Here is an 18,418-nt window from a genome sequence, read left to right on the forward strand (position 1 = left end):
AAAATTCGGTTTGAACCGGAACCGGAACCGTTGACCGAACCGGCTCAAACCGTTGACCGAACCGGTCCAAACCGTTGACCGAACCGGCACGAACCGGAACCGGAACCGAACCGTCCCAAACCGCCCTTGGGCGGTTCGGTTCAGGTTCAAAGATTTCTTGAACCGGAACCGGCGGTTCATGAACCGGAACCGGCGGTTCATGAACCGTGGCCATGTCTATCTTACAGATGCAGAATCGATCCTATGATCTTGTGATATGCTAAACTCTAGAATATTTGCGATGAATTATCTATGCTACCCTTAAAAATTCACTTTAACCCTATTATATTATTGTATGAATAATGTCATTCATGTATTAGATATTAGATCTTACTATATTTGCAATTCTATTTTATCAATTATCATTCACTTCAACCTCTCGGGTCCTCTTTACCTACTGGCTACTCCCCACAACCAATATGATTTTAATGAACCTATTCCCCCCACAGGAACAAATTAGGTTCTTAAATTTATTTGTTGCTATGGATGCAAAATATAATGATTTTATTGAAGATATATATATATATATATATATTTGGATATCAATGAGAATTTTCAACCACTATATTTGGTAAACTTATGAGTACTTAGTTGGCTTGGGAAAATATTATACTGCCTGTGGGTATTGATACTATGCATAACATAAAAATATGACGCACCTACTTTGTGCACACAAGAAGGTGTATTATACATTTATTAAGTAAATTTTTTCATGTGTATAATATATACTTTGTATTATATAATATATTATTTGAGTTATCACATTGTGTTATATAAGATATATATATATATATATATTTTAGCTTGAAAACTCATTGGGTTATTGATCAATTCATAGTCATCCGTTATAATTTTTCTACTCTCTTTAAAATGTATAGCCTGATATGCTCTTGTTCTAAACGAATGAATGAGTCGCAGGCTAAAATTCAAGACATAACCTTGTGAATAGACGTAAATTATCAATAATTATACAGAAATAGACTGAATCTTACGAATTTATGGTGACCCAACCTCTAAAATGTGTATTAGCAAATTATTTGTACTACTCTAAAAAGTTGTGTTATATAAGATGTCGACACTTTTAATTATCATAAAATTTTCTAATTTGGTTCAACTATAGAATTAAAGTAATGAGTAGGTTTTATTTTATTCTATAATTATTAAATTATGATAATTGTTATTATTATGTATGTGCCATAGTTTTATATTCATGGTAGGTGAACCCACAAACCCTAGTCCATAAGGCAGGTTTCATGCTTCCAAAAGGTCAACAATTGATATTATATTACCAGTGTCTCTTTCAATAAATATTACTTTATATAACTTAATAACATGTAAGTAATTTGTATTATTATATAAATAAATATTATATTTTAATATTTTTTTATAACTCGAGAAATTCAAAGAATTCTTTGATTATAAGTAGACTTTGATTTGAACTTATCTTTCTTTCTTTAAAACTTATGATTCACTTACTCTACAATCTTAAATAATTAGATATGTTTGTCCTCATATAAAACATTCGAGAACTTGACACTTTTAAATAAACACAAGTAATTGTATAATTTCACATAACTCACTTATTATTTATAATATTGGTAATTGAGTATTTTATTTCAATATCACTTTATTTCTTTTTAAATTTAATTCAAATTTCAGAGACCATTTTGAAAATTTTTAAGACTTAATATAGATTTTATGGGAGAGGCAATGCACAAGCTCTTATGCACAAGCATATTGAAAATGTGATATTTTTAAAATATTTTCTATCTGAAAACATCAACAAATATCAAAAAAGTGTTTTTTTGACCATTTTCGTAATGTCAGAAATGTTTTAGGACTGTTTGATACTATTAGAAAAATATTGAAAACATATTTGAATTTAAAAACGCATTTTTATTCTACGATCATAATAAAAATGAAAACAATTTTATTTCTACTCTTCCGGCAATCACGTCAAAAACATAGATAGTTTATATTTATATTTACTTGAATAGATGATGGAATCTCTGTTTATATTTGATTAAATAATTATTTATTATTTTAAAAATTATATTTATAAAAACACTCTTATATTTTTGTTTTTTATGCATTCCTCCAACATTTTCAGTTTTTACTTTTTTTTAAAAAAAATATTATTTTTTCATTTTTATTTTTGTACAAACTAGTGCACAAGTTTGTGTAAAAAGAAAAAATATTCAGTATAATATATCTTTGTTGATCGAAGAAATTCGAGAATCAAATTGAGTCAAACCAATTTAACTAGACCGGTTTGATTCTTTTTAAAATTAAAACCTAACATGAACCTTATTAAGTGGGTTGATTGGGTCGATTTTATTTTTTCTTTACGAGGTTATTCGAATTTTTTGTTATTTCAATTACACTCTTAAACTTGATTTTTAACTTAATTTTTATATTTTGATTTTTTATATGATAATTTAAACTTTTCGTTATTTCAATTATACTTTCGAACTAATATTTTTGAGTCAATTTAACTCTAATACTTTTATGAGTAAACAAACATATAAAATAAGATGAAAAAGTACGCGTCATATTTTGTTCATATTAAAATATATAATTAAACTAATTTAAAAATATAAGTCTAAGAGTGTAATTAAAATAATAAAAAATTTGATTTGACAAACGAAAAAAAGATCAAAACATAAAAATTAAATTGATTGAAAAATATAATTTTAAAAATATAATTAAAATAATAAAAAATTTAAATAGTCACATGATAAAACATAAAAATATAAAAATAAAAATATAAACTTGGCAACGAATAAATCGTTCAGAAATAATATAAAGGGAAATTCTATTTTGTACCCACATATTTTGCTATCCACAACCATCTTCTATAATTATAATAATTATTTTTTAAAAATATCCTTTAACGTGGACAACCATCCCAATTGCTTTTCGCACACATCATACGTCAACGTGGACGGATGGAGACAGCCACGGCGCGGGGAGGATGAGGCGCGTACTTGACACGCGAACCACACGTGCGAGACTGTGATTGAGCACGCTTTCGCACGTGTCATCTCATCATCTTCCATTATTGTCTCCTGCCCCCAACTAACTTATCGTTTCATTTACTTTCTCTCTCTCATTGTTTCAGGCAGTTGCCATGACGAATTGTTTGGGCTGTTCCTGAAGAGATCAGAACTCGAAACAGCTATCAAATTGAGCGGCGATGTGTTCTGGTTTGTTTGATCAGAACTATATAATATACTGATATTTATATATATATATACTGTCGCCAATTGCATTTTAATCTTTGTTTCCGGGGACAGAGGGAGAGAGAGAGAGAGAGAGAGAGGAATGGGGAAGATGGAATGGGGGAGTAGTGTGAGAGAGCTGAGGCCTCTGGTTCACCTGCTCTTGCCGCTGTGCGTCCACTGGATCGCCGAGGAGATGACCGTTTCGGTGCTCGTCGATGTCACCACCGGAGCTCTCTGTCCCGGCCAGTCCACCTGCTCTGAAGTCATTTACATCAACGGCCTTCAGCAAACGGTACTCTCTCTCTCTCTCTCTCTCACACACACACACACACACACACACACTGGCCAAATGCGCTTCTTCTTGATCCTAGTTCGACGTCCTTCTACATCTCGTTTGTTGGCCAACAATATTCTTAATGTAAGTGCAGACTGGTCGCTTCTGAGAATATTATTGATGTTTGTAGTTCTATTACAGTCGGGAATTTAATTGAAGTCATAGTTCTCAAAGAGATCACTGAGTGCACAAATCCAAGTCATCGGAAAATGAACAATTCATCCACCCTGTTTCTGAGATGGAACTTTTTATGGATGGAGATGAGGTAGCAAGTAGTATTAATAAGGTTGTGCAATTGGGAATGGAGATTAACTACTGAGGAGTACTGCAATATATGTGTATATATGAACAGATATAGAGGCCTGCAAAAATTTTTAGCATGATTATCCATGGCTGGGGATCAATAAGAGGCCCTCGTAAACTTATCTGCTATTGAGGGGCAATTTCTTGTTCCGAGAAAGAAGCCAAAGTTTAAAGAATTCATAACTAAGGCAAAACAGATGTACACAATCGTTTTTAGTCATTTTTTTTAAAAAAATGGTTTTTAGTCACTTAAACAAATTAATTACACTTTATAGTCACTTAAACAAACTAATTACATTTTATAACTATTTTTTTTTTTTTCAAAAACTATACTTAATTGAAAATGTGACATGATCAAAGCTGTCTAAGTTAAAACTTAAAAAAAAATGACAGACTTATAAAATTAATTGACAGGGTTTAAAATGGTAAAGTGGTTATAGAATGTAATTAATTTGTTTGAGTAGTTAAAAATATATTTTTTTTCAAACAAATGACTAAAAAGAATTTTTTTTGACACATAGTTAACTTTTGCAATATCTGCAGTCTTAAATAATGCACCTTTTCAAGATGTACAATGAAGGAGAGCGACATGGGTTCTATTGATATTATGGTCACTGTTTATTTGCCTTTTGATAGTGTGAACGGAACATTTTACTTAGCATGGTTGCCAGATACCAGATATTACACTAATGAACTATCATGTCATCATTAAATTTGTGGACCATTTTGTGTTTGACTAGTAGGTAGGATATTTATTTAATTAAATGATATGGCAAGTTATTTTCCAAGTGGCTTTTTTGCTTCTGCCATTTCTATCTTACTTTGATTTTGTCTTATTATCTTATCTCTGAATTGTATAATTTAATAGTTTGTACTTTGTAGCAAAGCCAAACTTTGTTGAAAATAGGATGGAATAGAAAAGGAAAATATGATTATCAAGAAACAAAGTGGTGAACAAAGATTTTGCAGAGGTTTAATGATGACACAATTAAAAATAACTGGACATGTAAGAAAAATAAAAAGCCATAGGCCTTGAGTAGAACCACGCTTCCATTTTGGGAAAATCTAATTCATGGACTAAATAAGTAAATAATAAAATTGAAGGCTAAAGATGGCATTGATTGAGATGGGCCCAGAGCTTCATCGTGATAAATGGGACAACTTATAAATTTGAAATTTTAAGTAGTTCTCGCATCAGTTAAATAGTTATGGTAACACTTTGATGTTGTTAAAATATTTTAGAAATGCCTCAAATTTAACTTAGTTACTAAGGTGGTTGGAAATTTTCTAAATGCCAAATTACTTATGAGAAAACATGTTATTCGTTCGTGTTGGATGAGATTGAAATTCCAGGTGGAAGCCTATCAATTCTCGGGTATAGATCAAAATCAGATTATCCTAAAGTTGTTTAATTACTTTTCAAGTTGTAGATATTGTTGTAAATTTATATTTTATTTCTGTTTTATCTCCTAAAATTTAGGAGATAGTTCATCCTAGTTCTTAGGGGATAGATTACCTAAATCTTCTTCTACTTCATAGGAGAAAGATTAGGATATAACCTATATATATTTTCAAGCTCTCTTAATATCAATCTAGGCAAGCATTCACGGTTTTCTAAGGCTTGTTTCTTGGTATTAGAGCCTGCTTTATGATCATAACAAGTCTCTGCCTGTTTTTTTCAGTCTTTGTTTGTTCCAACCATGGCCGACCCACAACCTAACACTACCCTAACATAAGCTTCCGCTACCAGCTCTCCGAGCACTTTTCCTCCTTCTCCTTCTTAGCAAAATTTTCATGTCGTCTCTATTGATAATCACCCTTTGCAAATCACTCAACATAAACTAAATGGGAGTAATTTCAAGGAGTGGTTTCAATTTGTGATGTTGGTGATTAAAGGGAAGGGAAAGACAGGATATTTGACAAGATCTACTCCTACTCCACCAATAGATGCAGCCATCTATGGTGTATGGGAGGCGGAGAACTCGACAATCATGGCATGGTTGATAAACTCGATGGAGCCTAGAATTGGCAGGACTTATCTCTTCTACAAAACCACAAAAGAGATATGGGATTTAGTCCAGGAGATGTACTCAGATCTGGAAAACTCATCACAATGCTTTGAAATCAGGTCAACCATGAGGTCTACCAAACAAGGTAATCTAAGTGTTACTGAATATTTCAATATTTTGGTAGAATTGTGGCATGAAATGGACCTATTTCACTCTATTAGATGGGAATCTCTTGTGGATAGCCAAAAGCACAATAAGATGGTAGAAAAGGATAGGATTTTTTATTTTCTATATGGGCTTAACACTGATTTGGATGAGGTTAGGGGAAGGATTTTGGGTTCAAAACCCCTACCAGCCCTTGAAGAATTTTTTGAAGAAGTCAGGAGGGAAGAAAGCAAGCGTAAAGTCATGCTTCAACACACTGATCCTATCCTAAACCATCGAAACTCAGTACTGGCCACTGCTAGGCAAAGGGAGATCTTTCCAAAAGATTAGGGAAAGAACAAATTGTGGTGTGATTTTTGTAACAAATCATACCACACGAAGGAGACATGCTGGAAGATCCATGAAAAACCAACCAATTGGAAGCTAAAAAACAGGAAGGAAATACCAAGATCTGCATATGTTGCTGAAACTCCTCCAGAACCTAAAACTGGTATCAACTTGAATCTCTTTGAGGAACAAATTCAGGCCTTGTACAGGCTACTCAATCAAGGTATTGCTACTCAGCCCACAACATCTGTAGCATTGCAAGGTAACTTTCTATTATACTCCACAAATTCAAATAGACTTCCAAAAAATATGTGGGTGGTAGACACGGGTGCATCTGACCATATGGAAAGTTCTGAAACCCTAATGACTGATTATACTTCGTGCACTTTACCTATTAACATCTCCATGGCCGATGGCACAACATCCCCTGCTATGGGTTTTGGAATAGTGTGTGTATAATCATTAAGGCTGAAATCAGTTCTGCATGTGCCAAGGTTAAAATGCAACCTTTTATCCGTAAGTAGGATCACTCAGGATATGAATTGTAGTGTAATTTTCTCACCCTCCTATTGTTTGTTTCAGTATCAAGTCTCGGGGAGGATGATTGGCAGTGCTAAGGCTATGGGTGGTCTTTACTATCTGGAAGGAGACCCTCTCAAGTTTCCTACCAATAAATTAGTCCTAAGTGTAACTTCTAATGCCAAAATCTTGTTATGGCATAAACGTTTAGGGCATCCTAGCTTTCCTTATCTTAAATCTTTGTATCTTGAATTTTTTTTCAATAAAGAGCACAATTTTTCGTGTGAATCATGCACTCTTGCTAAACAGCCTAGATCTCATCATCCTATTCGGTCCTATAAACCCTCAAAACCTTTTCATTTGATATATAGTGATATTTGGGGTCCTTCTAAACACCCTAATATCACCGGCTCAAGATGGTTTATCACATTTATCGATGATCACTCTAAAACCGATTGGGTTTATCTAATGAAGGAAAAATCAGAAGCTAGCAACATTTTCAAAAGATTCCATCAATTCATTTTGAATATGTTTCAAACTTCTATCCAAATTCTTTGGACTGATAATGACCGAGACTATTTTTCTAATGATCTCACTCATTACTTGGTTGAACATGGAATATTTCATCAAAGCCCATGCCCTTAATCACTTCAACAAAATGGGGTGGCTGAAAGGAAAAATAGGCATATTTTAGAAGTGGCATGCTATGCTATTTACCTCTCATGTTCTAATTCCTATTGGGGGGGAAGCTGCTATCACAGCTACCTATTTGATCAATCAACTTCCCTCTAAAACTTTGAACTTCCACACTCTTCTCAGCATCTTATGTGATATATATCCTCATGCTCCCTATCTCTCTAAACTTAACCCTAAAGTCTTTGGGTGTACTGCATATGTGCACAACAACAGCCTCACACGAACAAAGTTAGACCCCAGGGCCCAAAAATGCATCTTTATTAGGTACTCACCATCTCAAAAAGGGTACAAGTATTACTACCTTACAACCAGAAAATTCTTTGTCTCTACTGATGTTACTTTCTATGAGGATTTACCATTCTATCAAACCGGTTGTTCTCAAGAGGTGCCTATTCCTCGCAGCCCAAATACTATCTTTCCCTTACCTCATCATGACCTTCCACTGCTAGTATGTTCTCAAGGGGGAGCATCTTCATCTTTTACACCTGAGGATACACTAGTAGATCCTAGTCTAGACCCTCCTCCTATTGATCCTCCTATTACCACTAAACCTGAAACAACATCTGTGCCTCATTATCGTTCCCATTCAGACCCAAACAACCCCTTGCTTGTTTATTCCAGACGCCCTAAAGGCCATCTAGAACCTCAACAAAGTCAGTCATCTATTCCAGAGGCTGGTCCAACTAGTCCATCAAATGAAAAAGGGGAAGACAATAGTAACAACAATACAACTAGGGAAGATATGGATTGGGCCATGCCTATTGCTCTAAGGAAAGGGGTAAGATTATGTGTTAAGTACCCTATTGCTAACCGTTTAAATTATGCACATCTTTCTCCTCAATTTAGAGGATTTATTGCGAATGTTGGCAGCACTGAAATTCCAAGGGATATTCAAAGTGCCATGAATAATCCCAAGTGGAAGGCTGCAGTTGTGGAGGAAATGAATGCCCTGGTGGGGAACAATACATGGGATGTTGTGAAATTGCCCCCGAACAAGAAGTTAGTAGATGTAGGTGGGTCTTTACTGTGAAATATAATGCTCATGGTAGTATTGAAAGGTACAAGGCTAGATTGGTTGCCCAAGGGTTTACACAAACCTATGGGATTGATTATGAGGAGACATTTGCTCCAGCTAAGTTGAATTCCATTCGAGTGTTATTGTCTATTGTTGTGAATTTAGATTGGCCACTCTTCCAGTTTGACATTAAGAATGCCTTCCGTAATGGTGATTTGGATGAGGAGATCTATATGAGGTTTCCACCCGATTTTGAACATAAGGTTAATAGTGGGAGTGTGTGCAAGCTAAAGAAATCTTTATACGGATTAAAGAAGTCCCCAAGGGCATGGTTCAAGAAATTTAGCATGACCCTCAACCGATTAGGATATAAACAAGGACAATCAGATCATACCTTATTTATAAAACCTACCGGAAATGAGAAAAGGGTTATATTAATTGTATATGTTGATGATATTATCGTGACAAGTGGTGATTTACAGGAAATTGACAACTTGAGGAGGCAACTAAAGGCTAAATTTGAAGTAAAAGACTTAGGAACTATGAGATTCTTCCTAGGCATGGAGGTAGCTCGAAGCAAAGAAAGGCTGTTCATATCACAACAGAAATATACCCTTGATCTACTAAAAGGTACAAGGATGCTAGCTTGCAAACAAGCTAGAACTCCCTTAGAAAAGGCTGGAAAATGGAAGAAGAAGAAGATGATATTCCGGTAGAAAAAGAAAGGTATCAAAGGTTAGTAGGGAGATTGATTTATTTGTCACTTACCAGACCAGACATAGCTTGTGCAGTTAGTGTAATAAGTCAATATATGCATTCTCCCACTCAAAGGCACATGAAGGCTGTGTTTCATGTTCTAAGATGCCTAAAAGGTACTCCTTGGAAAGGTTTAATGTTCCAGAAAATTGAGAAAAAGGGAATTGAGGGCTATGTCGATGCAAATTGGGCAAGCTCTAGAGAGCATAACATGTCAACTTCAGGATATTGTACCAAGGTATGGGGGAATATGGTTACATGGAGGAGCGAGAAGCATTCGGTGGTGGCTAGTAGCAGTGCTGAAGCTGAATTCCAAGCAATAGCTCAGGGGATGTGTGAGGTGATTTGGCTGGAAAGGCTAATGAAAGACTTGGGGATACCTTTATCTCAACCAACGAAGGTATTTAGTGATAGCAAATCAGCTATCAGTATTGCAAAAAATCCGATGCAGTATGTTTTGAGTCCTTAATTAGCAAGTTGGGAATGACTTGCATCTATTTACCAGCTTGAGGGGAAGTGTTGGACAAGATTGAAATTCCAAGTGGAAGCCTATCAACTCTCGGGCATAGATTAAAATTAGATTATCCTAAAATTGCTTAATTACTTTTCAAGTTGTAGATATTGTTGTAAATTTGTATTTTATTTCTGTTTTGTCTCCTAAAATTTAGGAGATAGTTCATCCTAGTTCTTAGGGGATAGATTACCTAAATCTTCTCCTACTTCATAGGAGAAAGATTAGGATATAACCTGTATATATTTTCAAGCTCTCTTAATATCAATCTAGGCAAGCATTCACGGTTTTCTAAGGCTTGTTTCAATTTGGAAATTTCCTGTCCTTGCTGTTAAAGTGGTGATTTCTTTGTTTATGAAAAGAAACTAATTCTGCAATATGTGTAAGGGAAGGGAGAAAATATAGGTATTGTAGGTTGAAACGTGAATGCACGGATGATATTATTCATGGAATGGTCACTTTTACTAATTTCTTAGCACAGCTTGCAACTGTTAATATATAAAACTAAGATTGTTTTTGCAAGTTTGGTAGGTGCCAATTATTAAACTAATGATTATCATGTTATTGTTAAGTTGGTGGAGTACCATTTAACATTATGAATATGACATCCAAGGCAGGATGCATTTACTCCACTGTCATTGCAAACAATCATCCATTACTTTGCCCATTTGTCGTTGTTTCCTGATGCTTTTCTGTTGGATTAACCATTCTGACATCAACTAAGTGATCTTTTTAAGAGTTTTGAGATTATTAAATTGACCCTCCTGTCTTTTCAAAGGAAAAGAAAATGTCCAAATCTCATTATCTAAAGTAGTTGGGAAATTATGTAGTACACCATCAAACTCAGAAGGCAATTTCTATGTTATCAAATTTCAATATCCTAAGCCAGGGAATGATTAGCTGTGAAAAGAAGTTTCTCCTTGTATTGGTAACATTTTTATTGCTCATTGATTAGCAATTGAAGAGATCTTCACTTACTATGAATAGAACAGACAAAACCATGAAGCTTATTCAAATTTTTGGTTGTTGCAGACCATACTAATTTGATCAATCAGTTTTAATTTTTATGAATAAATTTCGTGCTTTAAAGTTTTAGTTTTGATTACATTGGATCACTGCAAAGTTATTGGCATAATTTGTACAGTTTGAAACTATGAAAATGGATTGGTTGTCTGCCGAACTTCACCACAGAAAAGCCTGCTCAAACCCTGACTGGGGCACAGGAAAACACATTTGTGGCATATTGTTTACTGAATTCTAAAATCTTGTTGCGTGTAATTAATAATGATGTGGTCATAAATTAGTTCTTGATTGTTTTGTCTTTTTGGTTTCTTTGGTCATATTTCGTGACTGAATGTTATCAAAGATCATGCTTTTCTTTCCACGTGCAGGTTGTAGGTATTTTCAAGATGGTGGTGCTTCCAGTCCTGGGCCAACTTGCAGATGAGTATGGGCGTAAACCGCTGCTCATTGTTACTGTATCTACAACTATTGTCCCTTTCGGTATGTTTTCTTTGATTATCCATTGAACAGAACTTACATGCCGAAGAAATCCAAGTGCATTTGATATTGTTTCTCATTATAGATGTGAGATTTCCATTCAAACATGCTTGAAAGTTAAAAGCTGGCTAGTTATCTCTGTTTTAATTTTCCAGTATTGATCTTGGAGAATTGTGAAATTCAAACAGATGAAGGATCTGTAAAGAAGAAATTAAGATACAATTGATCCATCACAGAAATCCCCAAGCCTCTCACATAGATAACCCTTGGTTCTAAAATTTAACTCAAAATCAATCAAGAAAAAGTGTTTTTTTTTTTAAGTTGAGACATGTTCAGCCTCTAATTAAAAGGACTCCTGAAGCATGATTTTAGCATGAGATAATTGACTGATGTGGCCTAGATGACTGAACTCCTTTCTGTAACAGATATAGGTACTCCATTCATTAAACATTTTATGCACTTTAAATCTTTTCTTGACTATCATTAATCCAACCAGCTGAATTTTATGACTTTGACAGAATGTATCTAAAATGATCTACAATATATTTTTTTTAATATGGAGAGAAATGTTCTTATTGTTATGCATTTATGATAATGGCCATTTCTTTCACGCTGTACAAATTAGCACAACAATCACAATATTCATTTCACTTGCTTTCCCATGTTACTATTTCAGCATTGCTTGCTATCAGTGAGACAAAGGCCTCTGTTTATGCATATTACGTGCTTCGCGCAATTTCATACATATTAAGTCAAGGGAGTATTTTCTGCATTTCTGTTGCTTATGTGGTAAGGCTTTTTCCTGTGCTGTTGATTTAAAATACAACTGGGAATCATTTAAGTCATATTTTCCCTTTCTCTGGCAGGCAGATGTTGTCAATGAAACCAAGAGAGCTGCAATGTTCAGTTGGATTACTGGTCTCTTTTCTGCATCACATGTAATAGGAAATATCTTAGCACGTTTTCTTCCTGAAAGTTACATTTTTGAGGTATACTATAGCTGTAACTACAGTAATTTCTGATGTAGATATTGGATCATCTCATCTTTCTAATGCTCTTAGAGCCTTTTCATTTCAGGTTTCAATAGCTCTGTTGGTCTGTGCTCCACTTTACATGTATGTTTTTCTGGTTGAGACAGTTAAACCAACTCCAAGAAATGACCAGAATTCACCTGGCTTCCACAAGATATTGAAAATCATTGAGGAACGATATAATTCAATGAGATATGCTGCAACTATTGTTGTAAGCAGGTATTTTTATCTGTAAACCTTAAACTATGCCTCTAACATACAATCCCAACTAAATGTTGCCGGACCTTTGTGCGGATATATATTCTTCCCCAGAGAATCTCAGCATATTAATGGTTTCTACATGCACAAAATTAATTTCATTGAAGAGCTCCATTTTACTATGCAGTCCAACACTTAAAGGCATGTCATTTGTCTCCTTCTTTTATGAGTTGGGAATGTCTGGCATCAGCGATGTCTTATTTGTAAGTTGCCCATTAACTTGAGAAGCTAAATTCAAATATCTATATCAGGATAATCATATTGTTCCACTGATCTGAATTCCTTTGTGAAGCTTCGAAGTCTAAATCCTGATATCTATATCAGGATAATTATTATTGTTCAATTGATCCGAAAGTCCTTGTCAAGTTTCAATGTATCCCTTCAACATATGCCAGAATAACAGGAATACATCATATTGTTTTCCAGGGAAGCACCATATGCCATCGACCCTAAAACAAGAGATTGCAACTTTGCGATGCGTTATTCCCAATCTATTTTTCTATTTCTACCCTTTGAAAAGAAAATGATTTGTACTTGGCTTGTGTATTAATGTAGTTGATTATTTTATTTGAAAAGGGAGAGAAGAAATTGAAAATTTTCTTCAAAATCTTTCTACTCCAAATTGTTTTGGGGAAAATTATTTGAGTGTCTGCAAAAAGTAGATTATCATTGTTCCTCCTATTTGTTGATAACGATCAACTCCCAGCTAAAAAGATAAATAAATGCTTAATGAATTCTTGCCTTTTTTTAATTTATTATTCTAATAATTTTTTACTTCTTCTGTGGTTCCCCCTGTCGCAGGGAAGAAGGGGCAAGGGCAGGGGCAGGGGTGGGGGTGGGAAATGTTCTGATAATTTAAAGTTTTGAATGCTTTTGAAACTTAAGTTTCATGCAACTTTTCATATGTTTCCTGCTACCTCTGCAGTACTATCTGAAGTCAGCCTTTGGTTTCAACAAAAATCAATTTTCAGAACTTCTGATGATGGTGGGAATAGGCTCAATTTTTTCTCAGGTATTCTTTCCAGTGTTTTATTCATTTCTTTTGTCTACTCGAGATAAAAGGCTTGATTGCACCTTGATGCAAAGAATTGTAAAATTGTTTCATAATGAGCTCATCATTGAGCAAGAAGGCACCACCTTAATAAATTACCCTGTATCTATATCATGTTTAATAATCTGCTCATTCACCAGAATTCTCACACATTTCTTCCTTGTTTTAATATTCTGCTCTTACACTTCTTTTCCTCTTACTTCATTTATAGTCTCCCAGATCCTTGAACTTGATAGACATGCATTGGCCAGTGGAGTAAACTGTACATGATGCACACACATATCTGTTCCAAGGATTTTCATTTTAGCTAAACCTCGCTTATCATCAACCAAGCTACGGATGTCTGACTGAATCAAGCTTGTGTAATCAATCATTTATGGAACATTCTTGAGGTCTATAATTTTTCCAATTACCTTGTCTTTTATGTCATGCATACTTAAAGATTGTCGTGCTACCTCTCATCAATCCATTGGTTGGGGAGAAAGTGATACTGTCCGCTGCTTTGCTTGCGTCAATAGCTTATGTAAGTTTTCCTCTACTGGCTTGATTTAATCCCTTAGCTCTGTACTTGCTAGTACTGGGAAGCACATTATTGAAATGATTTTGTCTGATGAAAGTATTGTTCTTTTCCTTTAAAGCACAGGCATTGCTTGATGGCTTGGCATGGGCTTCTTGGGTAATGCCTTCTCTACTTAATGAGTGATTATGAACTATCTCAAGATAAAGGTTATGGAAACATACATATTTTGCGCTTTTTGTTCTCCACACATACTGCAAATAAAAGAGGTTTTCTATTAAAGCTTCAAATCTACTGGTTGGAGGTTCTTTATATGTCAAAACTACTTTCTGTTTACATATACTGAAATTGGTGTTTTAGCATATGAAAATGCTATTTTTTTTCCAATCTACATACCAGTCAATATCTTTTTTATTTTTTCTGGTAAGTACATACCACTTGATATCAAACGTTCTTCCTTGCATTGTTAGTCAAATTAGCCACCACCTTTTCAGAAGAAATCTCATCTTCTTTCTATACTTCTTTCAACCACCAAGCCTTCTCCCCCAGGAGAAGAGTACCATATATACTGATAACTGCAAGCAGCATCTTCAAGTGCTAGCCAAATCCATAAATCTTTTGGATTATATTAGCCACTGTTGTTAACTAGGAATCATTGTGAAAACAGGTTCCATATCTGAGTGCTTCATTTGGAGTTGTCTACATCCTCGTGAAACCTTCTGTAAGTACTATTCCTTTTGAATGTCTGTGTCTATGCTGCAATTATTTTGGGGAAAAGATCTATTTTTTTCACCATTGTCAATTTTAATGCGCCTTCCTTTTTTGTTTTCCTGTTTACTCTCCTGATATGACAGACTTATGCTATCATATCAAAAGCATCAAGCTCAGCTGATCAGGTTAGTGGAGGATTATGCACGGTGTATTTAAATGGATTTAACAGTTTTTAGAACTTTTGAATATGCCGACTGCTTAAACCAAGCTGAGGCATCAGGTGTAAAACTGCCAGATTGTTTTTCCTCAAAAACCAATACAAACCAAGAAGAAGGTAAACCGTAAGTCCCACACTTACTTCCCCCTCTGCAGATTATGCTCTAGCTGTTCTTTCTTGGTTTGTAAGGGTTTATGCAACAATCCCTTTCATCTTCCGGCACTGATTCTAAGTTCCTCATCCTGCATAGGCTCCCATTTTCTGTTTTACTTGTGGGTTCATAAGAATTCACTTAACTAGGTAGATTTTCAATTCTTGTGTCAACAGAAACAAAGAAGTATAAATTCTATGCTTATCCTGCTAAAGTTCATGTTTGAAGTGAAGTGCTGAGTTCACAGAGAAATCAGAGAACTAAAGTTCTGAAGATATACTTTCTTAGTCAATTGTCTCTTGCTGTATTTTTCAGCTGCAGTCCTGATCATGCTGAAAATGCGAATCTTCACTTTAGTAAACAAGTTTCCACTTTTCAGCGTTATTTTTTCATCCTTTCAATGCTTTCAAATTCACACAGGGAAAAGCACAAGGATTTATTGCTGGCGTGCAATCAATTGCTGATCTGCTATCACCACTTGCAATGAGTCCATTGACTTGTGAGCTAGTTTCTGTGATTTCTGTTCATTAAACAATTGAATTATGTCATTTGATTTTGCTCAAACTTATTTTTTCCCAGCTTGGTTTTTGTCCAGCAATGCACCTTTTCACTGTAAAGGTTTCAGCATTGTCTGTGCATCCTTAGGCATGGTAAAACTGCTCTCTCTTTTCTCTCTAAATGTATATATGATTCTTTTGTCTTTCTCTCTCTCTCAATGGATTTTATTCAATGCTTCAGGTAATATCGCTATGTTTTGCTTGTATGCTAAAGCCGGAAGCTGTGCCAAACAGTGAATCTATTGGCAATACAGAAAATATTGAAGAACCACTACTTACATGAAAAGGTTCATGGTATGATGGCAATTTGTTTTCTCATCACGGGGATAATTTTGATGTTCTTTTTTGTCAAATGAGTGTGAATGTATATGATTTTCTCCTAGGTCGTTTCTTTTACCTACTTCAATATGAAAAAAGAGAACAGAAGAAGAAATATGCTTTTTTCCTGTAATGAAGGGTGATATGCACTATGGAATATGGCATTGTATGGAAGCCTTAAAATTGTGCGCGCGCGCACACACACACACACACTTTACAAGAATAATGTTATGCAGATTCATTTTTCACCTTCTTTTCTCAATTTGAGGTGAGCAAATCAATGAGATTGGAATAATGTGCAATATTTTCTTTGGTGTAGCTAAGGCCTTCCTTGTTCTGCAACTTCAACACGAAAAAAGAAAAAGATAGCGAGATATATTTTATTATTATTATGGGAAATTATCTCTAATTCACAGGTAATGTCATGCATCTCTTTAGAGTCAGACTAGCTGTGAACTCCAAGCTCTGGTCCTAAAAAACACGTAAATAGTATAAATTAGAACAAGGTAACTTCTTTCTTGTCCTCCTGACATAATACAATTGAGGAGTGAGATCACACCTAAGTCAAGAGTAGTCTTCCAATAAATAGTATAAATTAGAACATACAAGTTTTACCTAGTAATTGTACAACACACCCAGATAGATTGTTTTCTTCCCTTAGCTTTGTTTGGGAGATGGTTCATAACGGAATGGAGGGAGAATAGAATGTAAAATATTTTCTTCTGAAAAGTGTATCACTATCCACGCTCCATCTGTATCCCCCTTATCTCTCTCTCTCTCTCTCTGCCTCTCTTTCTTTTCCATTGTCTCTCTGTTTTCATTCCTCTGTCTGTCCGTTTCTCCATCTTCCAATCTTTTTATTTTATCTCGGTCTGATAAGAAGTGACCCTAACCCAAAAATTGAGAGAGAGAGAGAGATTACTTAACTAGTTATGTGTCATATATCCAGCCACCGGAGAAGATTGTTTGGTGTAACCATTTACAGCATTGGAAGAAGACTCAAGAACAGGTGGTTTGTTACTGCAGCTTTGGCTATGGCGAACCTCCCTCTCTTCTTCTATGGTTTCCAACCTCTTCTCAGAGCTGATCAGCCTCCTTTCCACCCGAATGATCCGGGGTGGTGCTGCTTCTGCAGTATGCCACATGGCACCGGTAAGCTTTGACATTTGTCTATCCTCTCCCACTCACTGTTAATGCTTTGCACTGTCTGTCTAAGTTTATATGTTGCCTTATGGGATGAACCATGAACTTAGTGCATATATAATTGGTGATGAAAAGGAATAAATGCCTTCTTGAATGGATCTGATACCCATTCTACGCAACAGCATGGAACTAATTCTCACTTATTATCTTTTTCTTCTTCTTTTTATTGGTTCATGAAGGAATCCTTGCATGTGAGATATTGCTTCAAATTTGGGTGATGACATATTCAAAGAATTTCTGTGAACCTGCAAGCTAGCTAGTGGCTTAAAACTTTTATAAAAGGAAAACTAAAGCAATGCAATAGCTATATTCTCTCTTTTATATCAAATATATTATATGAAAAGATATCTGTGGCAGAAACTAGTGTTTGATCTTGATTCTAGAAGAAGTCCTATTAGCTCTACATGCATTTCATGCTCAAATGATTCTCGAAGAAGTTAGGTTTCTTCATGGCCTTGTTGCAGCTTGGATATTGATGAAATTGTCCAATATGAAGGGCATCTAGTCCAAAAGTTCGTCAGGTGACATGGGTCCTAAAGATGAAACGCATCTGGTCCAAAAGTTTGTAAGCATAGAACCTACTATTATGGTTATGGGGCCCAAAGATTAGGTCTTACATAATCAGCAGGAATAAGATCTTCTGAAATTTGTTTATTTGTTCTCGCCTCTCTGCGTCAAGATTTTTAATGTTGGCATGTTGGCAAACAGTACTTGAAGTTTGGGACTTCTTAAATTACGTACTTGTGAAAGGGAATACGTAAAATAGAAGTTTGCGATTGAAAGATACAGCTTGAGATTTGAAAATATCACCTTGCGAAAAGAGGGTTTGAAAATATCACCTTGTGAGTCTTGGATTGTAGGTTGATTCATTAGCTTTGGTAATGCTTGGATTGTCCAAGGTGCTATATAATATAAAGTGGGGGAGTCAGAATCTTGGGTCGGGGGCAGAAATTTCAAGTTTGTATACTAATTGTTTTTGGTATTACTTAATTGCCCTTCATCTTTT

The 18,418-nt window shown here is 35.0% G+C and overlaps 1 protein-coding gene across 10 annotated transcripts in view; it reads left to right on the top strand.

Moving 5' to 3' along the window:
* The first annotated feature begins 3,116 nt into the window (after positions 1-3,116).
* LOC127796722 (uncharacterized) overlaps positions 3,117-18,418 on the top strand; it is a 43,330-nt gene continuing 28,028 nt past the window's right edge. Inside the window, exons 1-16 of one of the 10 annotated variants that reach the window (XR_008022057.1) lie at positions 3,124-3,555; positions 11,290-11,401; positions 12,075-12,187; positions 12,265-12,387; positions 12,476-12,648; positions 12,815-12,890; positions 13,613-13,699; positions 14,181-14,261; positions 14,382-14,414; positions 14,923-14,976; positions 15,110-15,151; positions 15,755-15,833; positions 15,914-15,984; positions 16,073-16,185; positions 17,159-17,361; positions 17,877-18,252. Coding sequence is in view for 7 of the 10 variants with exons in the window: in XM_052329043.1 (XP_052185003.1) it covers positions 3,364-3,555; positions 11,290-11,401; positions 12,075-12,187; positions 12,265-12,387; positions 12,476-12,648; positions 12,815-12,890; positions 13,613-13,699; positions 14,181-14,261; positions 14,382-14,414; positions 14,923-14,976; positions 15,110-15,151; positions 15,755-15,833; positions 15,914-15,984; positions 16,073-16,174 (1,338 nt within the window). In the remaining 3 variants the exon portion in view is untranslated. Of the gene's footprint in view, positions 3,556-11,289; positions 11,402-12,074; positions 12,188-12,264; positions 12,388-12,475; positions 12,649-12,814; positions 12,891-13,612; positions 13,700-14,180; positions 14,262-14,381; positions 14,415-14,922; positions 14,977-15,109; positions 15,152-15,754; positions 15,834-15,913; positions 15,985-16,072; positions 16,514-17,158; positions 17,525-17,876; positions 18,253-18,418 lie in introns of those variants that run through there. The other 9 variants (XR_008022058.1, XM_052329043.1, XM_052329042.1 and 6 more) reach the window with 9 other exon arrangements.

This window comes from Diospyros lotus, chromosome 3 (assembly GCF_014633365.1).
Source record: "Diospyros lotus cultivar Yz01 chromosome 3, ASM1463336v1, whole genome shotgun sequence".
NCBI classification, from domain to species: domain Eukaryota; kingdom Viridiplantae; phylum Streptophyta; class Magnoliopsida; order Ericales; family Ebenaceae; genus Diospyros; species Diospyros lotus.